The sequence below is a fragment of the Phyllobates terribilis genome, unplaced genomic scaffold (assembly GCF_046119375.1).
Source record: "Phyllobates terribilis strain yellow unplaced genomic scaffold, ASM4611937v1 Scaffold_2__4_contigs__length_985480577, whole genome shotgun sequence".
Lineage (NCBI taxonomy): Eukaryota > Metazoa > Chordata > Amphibia > Anura > Dendrobatidae > Phyllobates > Phyllobates terribilis.
The window spans coordinates 431,769,040-431,789,225 of NW_027362762.1; the positions used below are offsets into that span (position 1 = coordinate 431,769,040).

Consider the following 20,186-nt stretch of genomic DNA (forward strand, 5'->3'; position numbering starts at 1 on the left):
CAGTGTGAGAGAGCGCATGAGGAGTAGTCTGTGACAAGGAGATATCGAGAGCAATTTACATGCAAGGTATAGGGAAGCACTTTGTGAGAAAAGCAAAATCTAGGGAAATAGTCTAGGACAGTGCTGGCGAACCTATGGCACGCGTGCCAGAGGGGGCATGCAGAGCCCTCCCGGTGGGCACGTGCGCCATCGCTGCAGCACTAGCGCTACTGGATTGGGCCTGGTGGGTAAGAACTCTGAGCCTGCCGAGTGCCGACACCAGCCCCGCTACTTCAGCTAGATGTGTGTTCTCGGACGCACATCTAGCTGAAGTGTATTGCAGCGCACGAACTTGCCAGGCCCGTGCGCCGCAATAAACGCTGCTGGCCAATCAGAGTTCAGCAACTGATGTCAGCATACAAGCGACTGGGCGCATAGTAGTGACGTCATGCGCCCCCGTCGCTAGGACGCTGGAGTCAGCTGTCGGCTACAGGAGAGGACGCTGCGTGGGAGAAGAGGGAACATGGACTAGGGGGGAGGGAGAATATATACATGGACTAGGGGGGAGGGAGAATATATACATGGACTAGGGGGGAGGGAGCATGTATACATGGACTGGGGGAGGGAACATATATAAATGGACTGGGGGGAGAATATATGCATGGACTGGGGAAGGGAGCATACAGTGGTGGCCAAAAGTATTGGCACTCCTGCAATTCTGTCAGATAATACTCAGTTTCTTCCTGAAAATTATTGCAATCACAAATTCTTTGGTATTATGATCATCATTTAATTTGTTTTCAATGAAAAACACAAAAAGAATTGTCCTAAAGCCAAATTGGAAATAATTCCACACCAAACCTAAAAAAGGGGGTGGACAAAAGTATTGGCACTGTTTGAAAAATCATGTGATGCTTCTCTAATTCGTGTAATTAACAGCACCTGTAACTTATCTGTGGCACCTAACAGGTGTTGGCAATAAATAAATCACACTTGCAGCCAGTTAAAATGGATTAAAGTTGACTCAACCTCTGTCCTGTGTCCTTGTGTGTACCACATTGAGCATGGAGAAAAGAAAGAAGACCAAAGAACTGTCTGAGGACTTGAGAAACCAAATTGTGAGGAAGCATGAGCAATCTCAAGGCTACAAGTCCATCTCCAAAGACCTGAATGTTCCTGTGTCTTCCGTGCGCAGTGTCATCAAGAAGTTTAAAGCCCATGGCACTGTGGCTAACCTCCCTAGATGTGGACGGAAAAGAAACATTGACGAGAGATTTCAACGCAAGATTGTGCGGTTGGTGGATAAAGAACCTCGACTAACATCCAAACAAGTTCAAGCTGCCCTGCAGTCCGAGGGTACAACAGTGTCAAGCTGTACTATCCCTCGATGTCTGAATGAAAAGGGACTGTATGGTATGATACCCAGGAAGACCCGACTTCTTACCCCGAGACATAAAAAAGCAAGGCTGTAGTTTGCCAAACCTTACTTGAGAAAGCCTAAAACATTTTGGAAGAATTGAAAGAATGTTCTCTGGTCAGATGAGACAAAAGTAGAGCTTTTTGGGAAAAAGCATCAACCTAGAGTGCACAGGAAAAAAAAAGAGTCATTCAAAGAAAAGAACATGGTCCCTACAGTCAAACATGGCGGAGGTTCCCTGAAGTTTTGGGGTTGCTTTGCTGCCTCTGGCACTGGACTGCTTGACCGTGTGCATGGCATTATGAAGTCTGAAGGCTACCAACAAATTTTGCAGCATAATGTAGGGCCCAGTGTGAGAAAGCTGGGTCTCCCTCAGAGGTCATGGGTCTTCCAGCAGGACAATGACCCAAAACACACTTCCAAAAGCACTATAAAATGGTTTGAGAGAAAGCACTGGAGACTTCTAAGGTGGCCAGCAATGAGTCCAGACCTGAATCCCATAGAACACCTGTGGAGAGATCTCAAAATGGCAGTTTGGAGAAGGCACCCTTCAAATATCAGGTACCTGGAGCAGTTTGCCAAAGAAGAATGATCTACAATTCCAGCAGAGCATTGTAAGAAACTCATTGATGGTTACCGGAAGCGGTTGTTCGCAGTTATTTTGGCTAAAGGTTGTGCAACCAAGTATTAGGCTGAGGGTGCCAATACTTTTGTCTGGCCTATTTTTGGAGTTTTGTGTGAAATGATCAATGATTTGATTTTTGCTTCATTCTCTTTTGTGTTTTTTTCCTTGCAAGCAAATTAAATGAAGAGAATAATACCAAAGAATTTGTGGTTGCTATCATTTTCAGGATGAAACGGAGTATTATCTGACAGAATTGCAGGGGTGCCAATACTTTTGGCCACCACTGTATATACATGGACTGGGGGAGGAAGCATATATACATGGACTGGGGGGAGGGCAGCCTATATACATGGACTGGGGGGCATATATACAAGGATTGGGGGAAGGCTGCATACATATATGGATTGGTGGGGCATATATACAAGGATGGGGGGAGGGCAGCATATATACAAGGATGGGGGGAGGGCAGCATATATACAAGGATGGGGGGGAGGCCAACATATATACTTGGATAGAGGAGGCCAGCATATATACAAGGATGGGGGCATATACAAAGATGGGGGTGAGTATACAGTGGGTACGGAAAGTATTCAGACCCCTTTTAAATATTTCACTCTTTGTTTCATTGCAGCCATTTGGTAAATTCTAAAAAGTTCATTTTTTTTTCTCATTAAAGTACACTCTGCGCCCAATCTTGACTGAAAAAAACCCAAAAATGTAGAATTTTTTGCAAATTTATTAAAAAATAAAAACTGAAATATCACATTGTCATAAGTATTTAGACCCTTTGCTCAGTATTGAGTAGAAGCACCCTTTTGAGCTCATACAGCCATGAGTCTTCTTGGGAATGATGCAACAAGTATTTCACACCTGGATTTGGGGATCCTCTGCCATTCTTCGTTGCAGATCCTCTCCACTTCCATCAGGTTGGATGTGAACGTTGGTGGACAGCTATTTTCAGGTCTCTCCAGAGATGCTCAATTGGGTTTAGGTCAGGGCTTTGGCTGGGCCAGTCAAGAATGGTTACAGAGGTGTTCTGAAGCCACTCCTTTATTTTAGCTGTGTGCTTATGGTCATTGTCTTGTTGTATGGTGAACCTTCAGCCAAGTCTGAGGTCCAGAGCACTCTGGAAGAGGTTTTTATCCAGGATATCTCTGTACTTGGCCACATTCATGTTTCCTTCAATTACAACCAGTCATCCTGTCCCTGCAGCTGAAAAACACCCACATAGCATGATGCTGCCACCACCATGTTTCACTGTTGGGATTGTATTGGGCAGGTGATGAGCAGTGCCTGGTTTTCTCCACACATACCGCTTAGAATTATCACCAAAAAGTTCTATCTTCATCTCATCAGACCAGAGAATCTTATTTCTCATAGTCTGGGAGTCCTTCATGTGTTTTTGAGCAAACTCTATGTGGGCTTTCATGTCTTGCACTGAGGAGAGGCTTCCGTTGGTCACTCCGCCATAATGGCCTGACTGGTGGAGGGCTGCAGTGATAGTTGACTTTGTGGAACTTTCTCCCATCTCCCTACTGCATCTCTGGAGCTCTGCCACAGTAATCTTGGGGTTCGTCTTTACATCTCTCACCAAGGCTCTTCTACCACATTTGCTCAGTTTGGCTGGACGACCAGATCTAGGAAGACTTCTGGTGGTCCCAAACTTCTTCCATTTAAGGATTATGGAGGGCACTTGAGTAATGCAGAAATTCTTTTGTAACCTTGGACAGATCTGTGCCTTGCCACAGTTCTGTCTCTGAGCTCCTTGTGCAGTTCCTTTTGAGCTCATGATTCTCATTTGGTCTGACATGCACTGTGAGCTGCGAGGTCTTATATAGACAGGTGTGTGCCTTTCCAAATCAAGTCCTATCAGTTTAATTAAACACAGCTGGACTCCAATGAAGGAGTAGAACCATCTCAAGGAGGATCACAAGAAAATGGACAGCATTTGTGACCTTAAATATGACTGTCTGAGCAAAGGGTCTGAATACTTATGACCATGTGATATTTCAGTTTTTCTTTTTTAATAAATTAGCAAAAATTTCTACATTTCTTTTTTTTCAGTCAAGATGGGGTGCAGAGTGTACTTTTAACGAGAAAAAAAATTTAACTTTTTAGAATTTACCAAATGACTGCAATGAAACAAAGAGTGAAAAATTTAAAGGGGTCTGAATACTTTCCGTACCCACTGTATTCTTTTTTTCTGCAGTCTCATACCCCTGCTCCTTTTTGTGGCTGCTCTATACTGCGCTTGCCTGCTCATTGTATCAGTTGTTTTTTCTAAACTAAAACCTCAATATTTAGGTTAAATTGCCGTGTTGGCACTTGGCGATAAATAAGTCGGTTTTGGATTGCAGTTTGGGCACTCGGTCTTTAGAAGGTTAGCCATCACTGGTCTTAGGATATTTGGGGCATGGAGCTCAATCTGTGTGAGAAAGAAGACTGTGGCTGGCAGTTTGTGAGAGAGATGAGAACAGTCTTGTGACAAATTGAAGCATGGGAATCAGTATATTTGACTCAGGAAGAAGCATATGTGAGTTGAGTTATGTTTGTCCATTCTAGTCTCAGCCTTTATGCTCCTTAAATATTGCTGGAGTCTGGTGGATTGAATTGCCCACTAGACATCAATTATGCTACAATTGCAGATGTGAGAATTGATTCACAGGACTACAGTCTATTGGCCTGATGAATAATTTGTGATCACTGGATGGGAGACCTGCTAATCTCCTTACCTCTCGGCATTCCTGGCTCTTATTTTGACTAACTGGGCTGGTGCGACATCATCATCATTATGGCTTGACGCACACATGACATAGCGTCAGCCTGGCTAATAAAAAGAAGAGCCTGCAGAGAAGATGATTTGTAGTCCTCTCATCCAGCGGTTACAAATTGCTGGCCTGATGGATGTGTCAGAGTCTTGTGAATCTATTCTCCTATTTCTCCATCTCTGACTGTAATAATTCGTTCTCTGCTGTAGACGACCAGAAAAAGTTAGCTGAAGGTAAAGGCACCCATATACATCAAAATAAAGTCATCCAAATCTGCCTATATCAGCAGGGTTGACCAACAGTCTTATGTGAATGGGGCCTTAAAGGGGTTTTCCCACTAAGAAAAGTTCATTTTAATCATTGGCTGTGTCTGACCATGTACAGAACATACCACAGCTCCTGGGCAGGGGAGGAAGCAAAAGACAATACAGACATTACAGTAGGGGATCGCAGAGGATTCATTTTGTGAGGTAAAACATTTCACTGCTTGTTTTTAAACAATATTTTATCTCACCAAATAAATCCTCTGCGATCTTGTGCTTTCTTGTCTGTATACTCTTTTGCCTCCTTCCCTGCCCAGGAGCCTGTGATATGATGTTCTGTACACGGTCAGACACAGCCATTGATTAAAATGAACTTTTGTTTGTGGGAAAACCCCTTTAAGTGTATGGAGTGAGTATTGGAAGCAATGACCTGCCGGGACAGTCCCACTGAATCTGGGACGGTTGGGAGCTGTGCATTAACTATCTTAGATAATTATGGCAATATTTATTTGCTGCTGTTATGGTTGCTAATTTAGAAAGAGCGGCACACAGGTCCTCAACTCTTTTTGTCAATCCCTACAAATTCTCAGAGGAAATATTGGTATGACGCAATAATTTCTAAAGTGCAATGTTTGGGAGCAATGTGCAACTCCTGACTGACACACATTAGGTCCATGATGAGGAGACATGGATCAACAATAAGCACTAGAAGCGATGAAGATCAGCAATGCCACTTTCTGCTAAACATCTTCTAAATTGATTATGACTGTTGTGTTGGTACAATATTTCAGCATTTAGGGCCTGATTTCTAATTAAGTGTAGCACTGATTCGATGTTGTTGGGTTTTGTAATAACAACAGCCATTATTATCAGTATAATGTATCTAGAAGCTGCAGAAAACCTCATGCACAGTGTAATACGTAAGCCTAAGCACCTTGACAACAGCCGCACCTGCTAATTAATCAGTCATACAATCCCATTCACAGTATGTTAGATGGCTAAATAGTACAAAGAGCTCTTCCATAAACATGTTTCCAGGAAGTGGAGATAAAATGGAAGGCACTTGTGTCTTCAAATAGACTTGACATTTAAATTCTCATGTCAGCTTACCCCTGTTAAAAAGATCTGTTAATATTCACCAGGGTCTTGCAATAATTATATTTTACAGAGTTTGTTATTTATATATTTATGTGAAATATGTAAAATGGAATAATTTTGTATTGTTTGTCTAAGCTATTTTTTGATTTTACAAAAGAGGCCCCCTTTCATAGTCTCTGTTTTTTACCATTTACGTTTTTATTCCTTGTAAACATTACCTGGATATCCCAATGGGACAGTTCATTTTAAATAAATTATGCCAAGGAGATGAGGGCTATGAAAATCTATTTGTATATTAATGTTGCATCATTTTGGACCTGGTTATGTTTATTCATATGAATGTTTACTTGAAAGCAGAATGATGTGTAACCAATGGCTTTGTATACAGTCAAGATTTATTCTTGTTCGACTTGGGACAAGGTTTGAACTTCTTGTGGCCGCTCACACAACTACCCCCCACCCACCATTTTCCCCCATAGAAAAAGTGATATTGCACAATGGTTGTGGCAAATTTACTGTGAACTTTTATGAATTGAACAAACATACATAAAGACACTGTCCAATCCCGTTGTATAGAAAATAGAAAAAATAAGTTTATTCTGTCCAATACATCAGCAGTTTGTTTGGACTCAGTGCAGATCTTTATCCAAATAAATAAGACATGCAGTAAGAGGAAACGTAGCAGTGATGTATTGGATGGAATAAACATTTTGTTTTAGTTTTTTTTTTTTTTTTTGATACAACCCAATTGGGTGCTGTTTATTTCTTTTTGTGGCTATTGATTTGAAGTTGGATTCCTTTGCTAATTGACGTCGTGTCCTCCCTGTTGAGAGAATGCTGCTGGCTGCCATACATTCCTTTTATACATACCCTAACCTAATTAATAACTGTTGTTATGTTATTATATGAAAATTGAATTTATTATGTTGTATGTACAGTGTAATGAATGTTTCAAGGAAAATTGTTTGTCTTGTAACAGATCATCATGACAGATACGATTTTTGGCAATGGAACCGATCAATGGGTGTGCCCCAATGATAGACAATTAGCTCTCAGAGCCAAGTAAGTTTCCTTATGTTATCACTTTCTATTGCCATTAATATATGTACTTTTAATGGTAGCTCTTTGAAATGTATTATTTTATTTGTCTGTGGAATTCATCAAAAGCAGAGGAATAAATATGCCTTACCATAATTATTTTTCCATATCATTACAAGTTACGTTTTATTTTCATTGTTGACATTATTAGGACATGATTCTAAATACTCATATTTTTTATACTACATTTCTAAATACTCATTTATTTTAAGTGTTCTTTTTTATTAAAATATTTCTTTAAAAAGCACGTCTACAAACTATTAAAGGGAATCTGTCCGTAGGATCAACCCTCCTTAGCTGTCTATATGGGCATGCAGGTCATAGAAAGTTGAATAAAATGATAACTTGATATCTACAATCTAATGTTTTAGAAGAAAAACGCGGATTTCTCTGGAATATGTAAATGAGCTATTAAGATCTGTGGGCCAGAAACAGATCTGACTGAAAATCTGCTTCCAGAGCTTATTTGAACCCATTCCCGACATATGATGTACAGTTAACGTCATATGTCGTGTCCCTGACTTTGATGTGGGCTCGCAAGCCGATCCCACATCTTTCCGAGCAGATGATGGCTGAATTATTCATCCATCAGCTGCCTCTAACAGCCGAGGATGGAGCGGAACTCTGCCCATGGCTGTTAACCTGTTAAATGCTGCTGTCAATCTCTGACTGCAGCATTTAACACTTGCTGGCAGGGGTGCATCATTTTAAGTGTTCATTGGCATGCCCGTGACGCTATTGCGGGTTTCTGATGGGTTGCCATGACAGCCAAAGGTCTACTGAAGACCTCTGTGCCTGTCTATACAGTACTCTTGTGAAAGCCAGCCTGTCGCTGGCATTCATAAGAGACTGTGATTTTCGCTATACTATAGGATCACTGCTGTGTATAGTACAAGCAATCGAATGATCGCAGGTTCAAGTCCCCTAAAAAGACTAAGAAATAGAGTAAAAAGTGATTTTTTGAAAATATATATAAAAAACATAACTCACCTTTTACCCTATTAAAAATAAATCAGTTAGAAAAAAGAATACATATATTGGGTATTGCTGCGTTTGTAAAAGTCTGATCTATCAACATACAAAATAAATTAATCTGATCAGTAAATGGCATAGTGAGAAAAAAAAACTGAACAACAGAATTTGTTTTTTTCGCCGCTGCAATAAAATGCAATAATAGGCGATCAAGACATCACATCTACCAAAAAATGGTATCAGTAAAAACATCAGCTCAGGGCTCAAAAAATAAACCCTTACTCAGCCCCATATCTCAAAAATTGAAAATGTTATTGGTCTCAGAAAATGGTGGCATAAGCTAATTTTTTTTTTTTTTCCGAATTTGTTTTCACTACTTTAAAAAACAAAACTATACATGTTTGGTATCTGCGTAATCAAACTGACCTGGAGAATCATATTACCAGGTCAGTTTTGCTGTATAGTGAACATGGTAACTAAAAAAAACCTCAAAACAATTGGGGAATTGCACTTTTTCAAAAATGTCGACGAACTTGGAATTTTTTCCCTCTTTCCAGTGTATCACATGATAAAATGAATGGTTTCATTCAAAGTACAAGTTTGTGTTGCAAAAAAACAAGCCCTTATATGGCTAAGTGGACAGAAAAAGTTATGGCTCTTTGAAGAAGAAAAAACTCAAATTGGCTGCAGCGCGAATGGGTTAAATGAAAGGGGGCATTACCAATATGAACCAAGTAATGACAAACTTTCAGCTCTCCTAATCGCACACAGCTCTGCTGTGAGATCTGAATTAACACAGTACAACAGAAATGAAGTGTGTCTCATTACACACATTTGCAGCAGCATTTGTCTGCTCATAGTGCTGGCTCTACTGTGTGCCTGATTGTAATGAGACAAGGTTCAACTCTGCTGCACGGTGTTAGTTATAAACACAAACACATTTACAGTTGTTTTCTCACAAAGCGGTCAGCTCTGCTGTACTGCCTTCCCCCCACACTGGCTGCATGTGAAATGGAATCTGAAGAACTATAGCTGCAATTGTATTTGTAATGTTCACTTCTGTTCTACTGTATTAGCTCTGCTGTACTGTGGGTTTTTTTCATAATCACACACAGCTCTGCAGTGAGATCAGAACTAAGAGTCAGTCATTGTTCGATTCACACTAGTAAAGCCTCATTTTAAGTAAAATAAGCCCTGGAAGCAGACTTTCATACAGATCTGTGTCCGGCCCATAGATCGGAACAGCTCATCTATAATATAACGATAGATGCGTGTCTCTGTCTGAAGCGGTTATAGACTGCGCAAGCGCGACACCTGTGCAGTCTGGCTCCAGACAGAAGCACGCATGGAGCCGTTACACGTAAGAGGAGTGTGTATGGCGCCGGAGATCACAGTATACGTAGACACTGAATGCATACCGCGATCTCCGGCGCCATACTTACATACTTACCTGACCAGGAGGAGCATTGCCGCGGTGCATCTCTTCACCGGAGACCGGGGCAGGAGTGAGGCGTCGGAATTGGTGCATGTGCATAGCGCTATCTGGCACCACTTTACTGAAGACACATTTGCAGTGTGTCTTCAGCAAAATGGCGCCGGACAGCGTGGTATGGGCACACGCGTACTCTGGGGTCGCACTGCTCCCCCAGCCTCCGGCAGAACAGCACACAGCAGCGCAAAGGGAAGAAAGGTGAGTATAAATGTTTATTTTTTTTGTGTGTGTGCAGCGTGAAAGGGATGAGGGATGCCATACATACCAGGATTGGGGGATGAGGGGGCAACACATACCAGGATTGGAGGATGAGGGGTACCATACATACCAGGATTGGGTGATGAGGGGTACCAAAAATACCAGGATTGTGGGGTGAGCGAACCATGCATACCAGGATGAGGAATGGGGTGCCATTCATACCAGTATGAAGGATACCACACTTACCAGGATTGGGGGGTGAGGGGACCATGCATACCAGGATTGAGGGGTGAGGGGACCATACATACCAGGATTGGGGGGTGAGGGGACCATACATACCAGGATTGGGGGGTGAGGGGACCATGCATACCAGGATTGGAGGTTGAGGGGACCATGCATACCAGGATTGGGGGATGAGGAGGCCATACATACCAGGATTGGAGGATTAGGGGTGCCATACATACCAGAATAGGGATGAGGGGTACCATGCATACCAGGATGAGGGATGGGGTGCCATGCATACCAGGATGAGGGGTACCATACATACCAGGATGAGGGATGGGGTGCCATGCATACCAGGATGAGGGATGGGGTGCCATGCATACCAGGATTGGGGGATGTGTGGTGCCATGCATACCAGGATGAGGGATTGGGTACCATACATACCAGGATTGGGGCATGAGGGATGCCATACATACCAGGATTGGGTTGAGGGGTGCCATGTATACCAGATTTGGAATGAGGGGTGCCATGCATACCAGGATGAGAGATGGGGTGTCATGCATACCAGGATTGGGATGAGGGGTGCAATGTATACCAGGATTGGACATGAGGGGTGCCATGTGTACCAGATGTTTAATGAGGGGGTGCCATGCATACCAGGATTGGGATGAGGGCTGCAATGTATGCCAGATTTGGAATGAGGGGTGCCATGCATACCAGGATTGGGGATGAGGGGTGCCATGCATACCAGGATTGGGGATGAGGGGTGCCATGCATACCAGGATTGGGGATGAGGGGTGCCATGCATACCAGGATTGGGGATGAGGGGTGCCATGCATACCAGGATTGGGGATGAGGGGTGCCATGCATACCAGGATTGGGGATGAGTGGTGCCATGCATACCAGGATTGGGGATGAGTGGTGCCATGCATACCAGGATTGGGGATGAGGGGTGCCATGCATACCAGGATTGGGGATGAGGGGTGCCATGCATACCAGGATTGGGGATGAGGGGTGCCATGCATACCAGGTTTGGGGATGAGGGGTGCCATGCATACCAGGTTTGGGGATGAGGGGTGCCATACATACCAGGTTTGGGGATGAGGGGTGCCATGCATACCAGGATTGGGGATGAGGGGTGCCATGCATACCAGGATTGGGGATGAGGGGTGCCATGCATACCAGGATTGGGGATGAGGGGTGCCATGCATACCAGGATAGGGAAGAGGGGGGCCATGCATACCAGGATAGGGATTAGGGGTGCCATGCATACCAGGATAAGAATGAGGGGTGCCATGCGTACCAGGATAGGGATGTGGGGGAGCCATGCATACCAGGATTCGGATGAGGGGCCATGCATACCAGAATAGGGATGAGGGGTACCATGCATACCAGGATAGGGATGTGAGGTGCAAGGCATACCAGGATTGGGGATGAGGGGTGCCAATCATACCAGGATGAGGGGTGCCATGCATACCAGGATTGGGGATCAGGGGTACCATGTATACCAGGATTGGGGATGAGGGGTACCATGTATACCAGGATTGGGGATGAGGGGTGCCATGCATACCAGGATGAGGGATGGGGTACCATGCATACCAGGATTTGGGATGAGGGGTGCCATGCATTCCAGGAGGGGGATTAGGGTTGCCATGCATACCAAAATAGGGATGAAGAGTGCCATGCGTACCAGGATAGGGATGAGGGGTGCCATGCATACCAGGATAGGATGGTGGGGACAGGAGGGGGGCAGCACATACCAGAATGGGAGACCATATACTAATAAAAATACTCGCCACCCGGGCGTAGAACGGGTTCAATAGCTAGTTTACATATAAGAAAAAATGTGGAATTCTCTGGAATAAATCATTGAATTGCTGATGTAAAGGTATCATTTTATTCAGCCTCCTATGACCTGCATGCTCATATAGACAGCTTACGAGTAGTGTTGAGCGATACCTTCCGATATCGGGAAATATAGGATTGGATTGGATTGGACCGATACCCAAAAAGTATCGGATATCGCCGATTCCGATACCGGAAAACAATGCAAGTCAATGGGACACTAATATCGGAATGCCATCCCAGCGTGAGAGAATTCTCCTGATTGTTTAAAAGCCGGCGGGCGGTAAAAAGCCGCCGGCTTTTAAACAATCACACAGCCCCATACTGCTTCCCCCAGCCCCCCATCCCGATCCTCCGCTCCCCCCATCCCGATCGTAAGTTAGGACCTGGCGGGGAGCGCAGCACCAGGGAGTGGGGAGCGAAGGACCCGGGTGGGGAAGCCGGCAGTGAAAAGACTTCACCGCTGGCTTTCACGTTCTGTGCTGCGCTCTCCCGCCGGTTATCTCAAATGAACAGCTGAGGTATCAGCTGATGCTGATCAGCTGTTCATTTGAAGTAGCCGCGGTGCCCTCAGAGGGTTCATGTGAGTTCATGCTTGACTGCATGAACTCACATGAACTTTCCCACGGCTGCACAGGTCAGCCACACCTCCCAGACCATCAGACCGGTCATGATTAGTGTGTGCGCGGTGTCTGCGGGTGTCTGTGGGTGTTCGCGTGTGTCTGTGGGTGTGTGCGCGGTGTCTGCGGGTGTTTGTGCGATGTCTGTGGGTGTCTGCGTGCAGGCAGACATAGGCCGATGTGACACTACTACTCCCATCGGCCTATGTCTGTCCCCCGTCCACTCTTGCCAGCAGGATCAGCTCGATGGGAGCAGTAGTTCCCATCAGCCTGATCCTACTAGTTAAACTGCCCCATATGTTATTTTTGCCCCTATACATCTTTTATTTTTTTAGGCCCCCATATATATTTTTTTGTTTTTGGTCCCCAATAAATTTTAAATACATTTCATTGGTGGCCAGTGGTTACCTAAAAGAAATTAGTTTATACATTACCTGTCCCCGCCGATCGCCACCTAAAATAAAGTAAAAAATAAAAAACGACACCTATACTCACCTAGACACCTAATTCCCCGAAGCCATCGATCTCCTGTAATAAAATATAAAATAATAAACCACAACCTTATCCTTACCCCTCCGTAGTAGTCCACGAGTGTCCCACGAAGATCTCCAGTTTAGAGCAGCCACATAGAATGTGACCGCTCTAAACATCTGCCGCCGCTAGAATGACGGGGCCGTAAAGCAGCCCGGTCATTGCATAAGCGGGTTCTCCGGAGTTCAGGCAGCGCTGCTCCGGTTAGCTCCTTTACGGCCCTGCTGTACCGTGAGAAATTCCCAAGGTACAGCAGGACCCTAAAGGAGGTCTCTGGAGCTGCGCTGACTGAATGCACTCCGGTGACCTCAGTCAGGGGCGGATTTGTTCCCGGCAGTGTGAGCTTACAGCAGCCACGACAGCTGTCACATCTCCAGATGTGACAGCTGTGCATGGGAGTACAGCGCAGGAACGTGGACAGGTAACTATTTTTTTTTAGTAAACTAAGAATTAAATAAAATGGTGTGTTTTATTTCAAATAAATTATTTTTTTCTGGGTGTAGTGTGTGTTTTTTCTTTTTAACACTTTGTAGGTTAGTAATGGTGGTGTCTTATAGATGCCCATCATTACTAACCTGGGCTTCATGGCAGCTGGCGCTGACATGAACCCCACCACTATTACCCCCTGCCACCGCACCAGGGCAGTGTGGAAGAGCGAGGCTAAGCGCCAGATTTGGTGCATCCTATGGATGCGCCATTTCTGGGGCGGCTGACGGCTGGTGTTTCTAGCTTGGGAGGGGGCCAATATTCATGGCACCCTTCCTGGGCTATTAATATCAGCCCCCAGCTGTCTGCCTAGCCTTTGCTTGCTATTAAAATAGGGGGGACCCCACGTCATTTTTTTTGGGGGGGTCCCCCATTTTAATAGCTAGTAAAAGCTAGGTATTCAGCTGGGGGCTGATATTGGTAGCCTTGGAAGCTTCGTGGGTATTACCCCCTTCCCAGGCTTCAAACATCTGCCCCAGCCGTCTGCTAGAGACTAAAATTATGGGGGATCCCACGCCAATTTTTTTTTAATTAATCCTTTATTTTAACACAAAATTACACTTGAGGGGTTAATAAAGATGCCGTCCCTAAATTATTATTTATTTTTTAATTAATTTTTCCCAAAAATGTTGACGTGGGCTTCGCCATATTTTTGTATGCCAGCCAGGTACAGCATCCAGGAACGGGCTGCCCCCAACTCCCAGCTGCCTATTTGTACTTGGCCGGACACAACAATATAGGGAAGCCCTTTTTTTTTATTATTTCATGAATTTCATGAAATAAATAAAAAAAAAAAAAAATTATTATTTTTGTGTCCAGCCAGGTACAACTAAGCAGCTGGGGGCTGGAATCCACAGCGCCGGGTGGCCCAAGCTTTGTGGGCCCCCCCTGCTGCGAACTGCAGTCCGCAGCCACCCCAGAAAATGTTGCGTTCATAGCAGCGCCATCTTCTGGCGCTGTATCCAGCTCATCCAGGGCCCTGGTGCGGTGGCTCACTGGGTAATAAAGGGGTTAGGGCCAGCTTTGTATTATCCGCTGGCCCTAAGCCCGAAATTCATGGGGTCACACCAATATTAGGCTATGTGCCCACGATAAAGAAATGAAGCAGAAATTTTCCGGAGTTCAGGCAGCGCTGCTCCTGACCGTGAGAAATTCCCACGGTACAGCAGGGCCGTAAAGGAGGTCACCGGAGCTGCGCTGACTGAATGCACTCCGGTGACCTCAGTCATGGGCTCACGCTGCCGGGAGCGGACGTGTTCCCGGCAGTGTGAGCTTACAGCAGCCATGCACAGCTGTCACCATCTCCAGTGGACAGGTAACTATTTTTTTTTAGTAAACTAAGAATTAAATAAAATGGTGTGTTTTATTTCAAATAAATTATTTTTTTCTGGGTGTAGTGTGTGTTTTTTCTTTTTAACACTTTGTAGGTTAGTAATGGGGGTGTCTTATAGACGCCCATCATTACTAACCTGGGCTTCATGGCACCTCCTTTACGGCCCTGCTGTACCGTGGGAATTTCTCACGGTACAGCAGGGCCGTAAAGGAGCTAACCAGAGCAGCGCTGCCTGAACTCCGGCGAACCCGCTTATGCAGTGACCGGGATGCTGTACGGCCTCGCCATTCTAGCGGCGGCAGCGGTTCAGAGCAGTCACATTCTATGTGGCTGCTCTAAACTGGAGATCTTTGTGGGACACTCGTGGACTACTACGGAGGGGTAAGGATAAGGTTGTGGTTTATTATTTTATATTTTATTACAGGAGATCGATGGCTTCGGGGAATTAGGTGTCTAGGTGAGTATAGGTGTCGTTTTTTATTTTTTACTTTATTTTAGGTGGCGATCGGCGGGGACAGGTAATGTATAAACTAATTTATTTTAGGTAACCACTGGCCACCAATGAAATGTATTTAAAATTTATTGGGGACCAAAAACAAAAAAATATATATGGGGGCCTAAAAAAATAAAAGATGTATAGGGGCAAAAATAACATATGGGGCAGTTTAAATAGCAGGATCAGGCTGATGGGAACTGCTGCTCCCATCGAGCTGATCCTGCTGGCACGAGTGGACGGGGGACAGACATAGGCCGATGGGAGTAGTAGTGTCACATCGGCCTATGTCTGCCTGCACGCAGACACCCGCAGACACCGCGCTTACACCCGCAGACACCGCGCACACACCCGCAGACACCGCGCATACACTAATCATGACCTTCCTGATGGTCTGGGAGGTGTGGCTGACCTGTGCAGCCGTGGGAAAGTTCATGAGAGTTCATGCAGTCAAGCATGAACTCACATGAACCCTCTGAGGGCACCGCGGCTACTTCAAATGAACAGCTGATCAGCATCAGCTGATACCACAGCTGTTCATTTGAAATAACCGGCGGGAGAGCGAAGCACAGAACTGGAAAGCCGGCGGTGAAGTCTTTTCACTGCTGGCTTCCTCACCCGGGTCCTTCGCTCCCCACTCCCTGGTGCTGCGCTCCCCGCCCGGTCCTAACTTACGATCGGGATGGGGGGGCGCAGGATCGGATGGGGGGCTGTGGGGAAGCAGTATGGGGCTGTGTGATTGTTTAAAAGCCGGCGGCTTTTTACCGCCCGCCTTCTTTTTACCGCCCGCCGGCTTTTAAACAATCAGGAGAATTCTCCCACGCTGGGATGGCATTCTGATGACAGGCTGGATCGCAGCTGAGCGCTGCCATCCAGCTTGTCATCCTTCAGAGACACTGCAGAGTGCAGGCATTATGGGAACTTCCGATTCCGGTATCCGATATTCTAAAAATATAGGAACTAAGTATCGGAACTCCGATACCGCGAACATCGGCCGATACCCGATATTACAGTATCTGAATGCTCAACACTACTTACGAGTACTGATTTTACTGACAGATTCCCTTTAAATATATGATAAACATGCTAGTTTTCATATAAGCCACCATCTTTCCTTAAGACATATTAAGACTGTTAGGCCCCCATTCATTAAAGGGGTTTTCCAAGAAATGTACTAAAATAAATAATACACATTTAAATACTAAACATTTTTTTTAATACCTTTATATAACAAAAAGGTATGCTTTATCTACTGTACTGTCAGGATTCTAAGATGGCAGCTACCATTAATCACACCCATTGTTCATGCTCCTGGGTTCGAATCCTTGAGCCTGTGTCTTGTGATCGGCTTCCGTATCCGCTGAGCCACAGCAGACACACCTTTTTCCGGGTGTTTAGGTTCTGCTATTTTGGCTGCGATCTGCTTGACTGTCATGAATGTGCCACATTCTGCATAGACCTGTGGTACATCTGAGATTAGAAGATCGCGGCGTTTAGCTGAACGCAGGTCCTTTTTAAATATACATGGCACATTCATGAATTAACATTTTTTTTTTGTGCCATGGAAAGAGTTTAAAGTTCTTTGTGATCTATTGGCTGTGCTGCTTATTGGAACCACACGCTTCCATTATATAAACCTGTGCCTGGTTTCCCTTTATAGCTCTTGTCGTTTTGAAATTGTTGTATGCAGTTTGTTGTGAATACCTCTTCCTTCCCCTTTTTGGCATTCCTTCGTGGTGCTTTTCTGCCTTATTACTGTGCTCCCATCTTCCCTTTGTATTTTATCCTGTGTGCCTGTCGTTTGATTGTGCCTTGGGTTTTCCCTGACTGTTCAGCCAGTTTACCCCTTTTAGACCTGCCCTTTTCTTCCCTGGGGGTAGGGTGGGTGCTGCGTAGGATTTAATAGCAGCACAGACAGGTATGAGAACCGGGTATCTCCACCTTCAGGAGTCACTCCGAGGGTAGGGATAGACTTGGGCTTCCCTAGATTGGGGACAGTATAGGGTCCCTCTTCCCCGGCATATCTACAATCACAGTGTGACATTCGCATAACTCAAGTGTTTTCATTTGTCTGCCCTATCACCTTCTGGGTATGGCTTTATATTCTGTCTTCCTGCTGGCATTTTCTGTTGGTGATCTTCTCATTTGGATGTTCAGACATTTTGCTGTAGTTTAAAACCAATCTGTATTTCCAGCTAGGGTTTATCTTTTTGCTGTTTTTGTTCTTTGCTCTACACCTAGCTTCTGTTTCTTTTTAGGAAGTAGGCGGCATATTTTCTAACAGTATGTACTTTATACTTAATTTTGTATTTCGTGGTATATTTTACTCACTCTGGGATCTTTCCTTTTTTCAGCACACTTTCCCTTTTGTTGGTAATTCACAGTCTGCTCTGGCCTCTGGTTCTTTAGGAGGAACATGATGCGCTCAATGGCTTTTAGGCACCATAGGTTTGAGTTGCCATCTTCTAGTCTGTGGTTAGGGCAAGCTCTGCTCATGCAGGAACCATTAGGAACTGCGGGTCAGGATCTCTAGTCTGAACAGGAACCAGGAGGGTCAGATGCAGTTTTTAGTTTGTTACCTATTTTCCCTAGCTACACAATCAGAACATAGTCCTAGATCTCAGAGAACATGCAGTAGGAGTAGGATGGGCTGCGTGAAGTGTGAAAAAGACTGCAGGTCAGGACATCGTGAATGCACATTCCTTTCTTCAGTCAACCTGACACGACATTGAGTGGAGCCGGAGTAAATAAGAAGATAATCACCTTTCTTTAGTTGACTGAGAATGAACATCCATCTCAGTCAGCCTAACAGTTTTAATGCGTCTGTCTCATTCTTACTTTAGTCCGTCCTACTGCGTGTCCTGGCATGTGTAAAATCCTAACAGAGTGTACGAGATAAATCATACCTTTTTGCCAAATAAAAGGTATTTAGAAAAATGTTTCAAATTAAATTATAAACATTTAAATATTATTTTATTACATTTCTTGGAAAACCCCCTTTAATACTGGAATTTTGCACGGCTATTAGAGATGATAGGATCGATCCACAGGATCGAATTGGAGTTGAATTTTCTGAATTTGCTTCATGCAAATTCGAATAATCAGAGATTCGATTCACGGTTTGCAAACCAATTTTGCCTGGCACCATTTCCCACACTGCTGAAGCATCAGAGCGCAACTAATATCTTTTTGTGTGGTGTCATGGGGCTTCCCATTAATGCCTGCAGCTATGAAATCTTAGGGATCATCATACCTTGTGCAGAGGTGGTCAGTATCTTGGCCATCACATATCAGCGGTTCCCAGTGGAACACGGTTTGTACAGCAGTGCCATTTTCCATTTTCAGAGTCACTGGGTAAGTTTCTCTCTCTCTCTCCTGAAAAGTGTTAGCTTTTATGGTCATATGGGACCTCTCTCTTTATCTTTTTTTCCTCTCCTTGACGTGTATTTTCTGAGCAATTGCAAGTTTTCTAGTTTTGAGATTTGTGTGAATTTATTCGCCGCAAATCAAATTTGATGGAAAATTCATCGAATTTGAATTTAAAAAGATCTGCTCATCTCTAATGGCTACGCCTCATGAATTTGGCACATTTTCAGCTATAGCTTTCTGTCGCAATATCATTTTGTGACGAAAACTGTTGATGGATTTGGGCCTTATTTTTTTCTATAATATTTGTACGCAAAGCATCTCTCTCTAACCTGCATAAGTAGCTATTTATCATAGACTTTTTTAAGACTATGTTCTTATGCAGATACTGTAAATGCAATACTATGGACATAACTTATCTGTAGTTAAAAAATGTTATGTTTAGGCACAAAGTAATAATTTAATATGGCATTTATTTACATTTTAATGTAATATAACAAAACCATTTATACGGGGATATGAAAACATGGTGGAAAAAGCCAAATATCTAATAAGTAGTCTCCCAGTTTCTAAGTTACATCCTGTATTATAACTTGGAGCCTTCATTTTTCTGTGGTCATCACTTAAAACAGTCAACAAGCTAGTTGTCTGACATATTCACACCTGGCAGATTTGGAACACAAATTTGTTTGGCTATCCAATTTGGACTTGGATAAAGCCATGCACATGGTGCAGAACTATCCAATTTAGATATAGGGATTTGTCAGTAGTTCATGTAGATCACTAACGTAAGGTCTGTGATTAAATTTACCTACAAAAATGTCTGCAAAACAATTTGTAACCAGATAGTGCCAACATTCTTAAAGGGGTAGTCTCTGGTTCATGAATGAGTAAAATTGAAAATTGCTTGCAGAAACATGCAATTCTTCTCTATTCTCAAGAACAGGGGGATTCTTAAATTTCATAGTGTACAGCTCGCTGTTTAGGTTACCAGCCACCCTGCACTCCCAGAGTGGCTGGTTACCTAGGCAAGGAGTGTGCTGGACAAGCAGGCTCTATGCTTTACAGCCTGTTCACTGTGGTCTAAATCTAGCCGGATTGCTGAATCTGGCCAGCTTCAGTTCTCCTTTGCTTCTCCCATTCTGCATAGGCAACGCTGACTCTACTCTACCTGCAGCCTAGTATGCACAGTTCAGACCAGTGTCATGGCCGTTCTACTGGTCCAAACTGCCAATCTTCTGAAGCAAGAGTCACTTAACTACAGTGCCTCCACCCAAGCTCTGCTGGGAGTGCTGTAAGACTGCCCAAAGGCTGACTAAGGCAAAAGATCAACTTGGTAGTTTTATTGTTAGAAGGCTATTAATGCATAATAATGGTGAA

At 44.1% G+C, this 20,186-nt stretch overlaps 1 protein-coding gene across 6 annotated transcripts in view; it reads left to right on the forward strand.

The window, feature by feature from the left end:
- RPH3AL (rabphilin 3A like (without C2 domains)) overlaps nt 1–20,186 on the forward strand; it is a 467,437-nt gene that overhangs the window by 198,652 nt on the left and 248,599 nt on the right. For 4 of the 6 annotated variants that reach the window (XM_073665322.1, XM_073665316.1, XM_073665351.1 and 1 more), the window contains exon 2: nt 7,130–7,212. The exons of the other annotated variants lie outside the window; for them this stretch is intronic. In XM_073665322.1, the coding sequence (XP_073521423.1) occupies nt 7,136–7,212 (77 nt within the window). In that variant the 5' untranslated portion in view covers nt 7,130–7,135. The remainder of the gene's footprint in view (nt 1–7,129; nt 7,213–20,186) is intronic. 6 annotated transcript variants of the gene reach the window in all.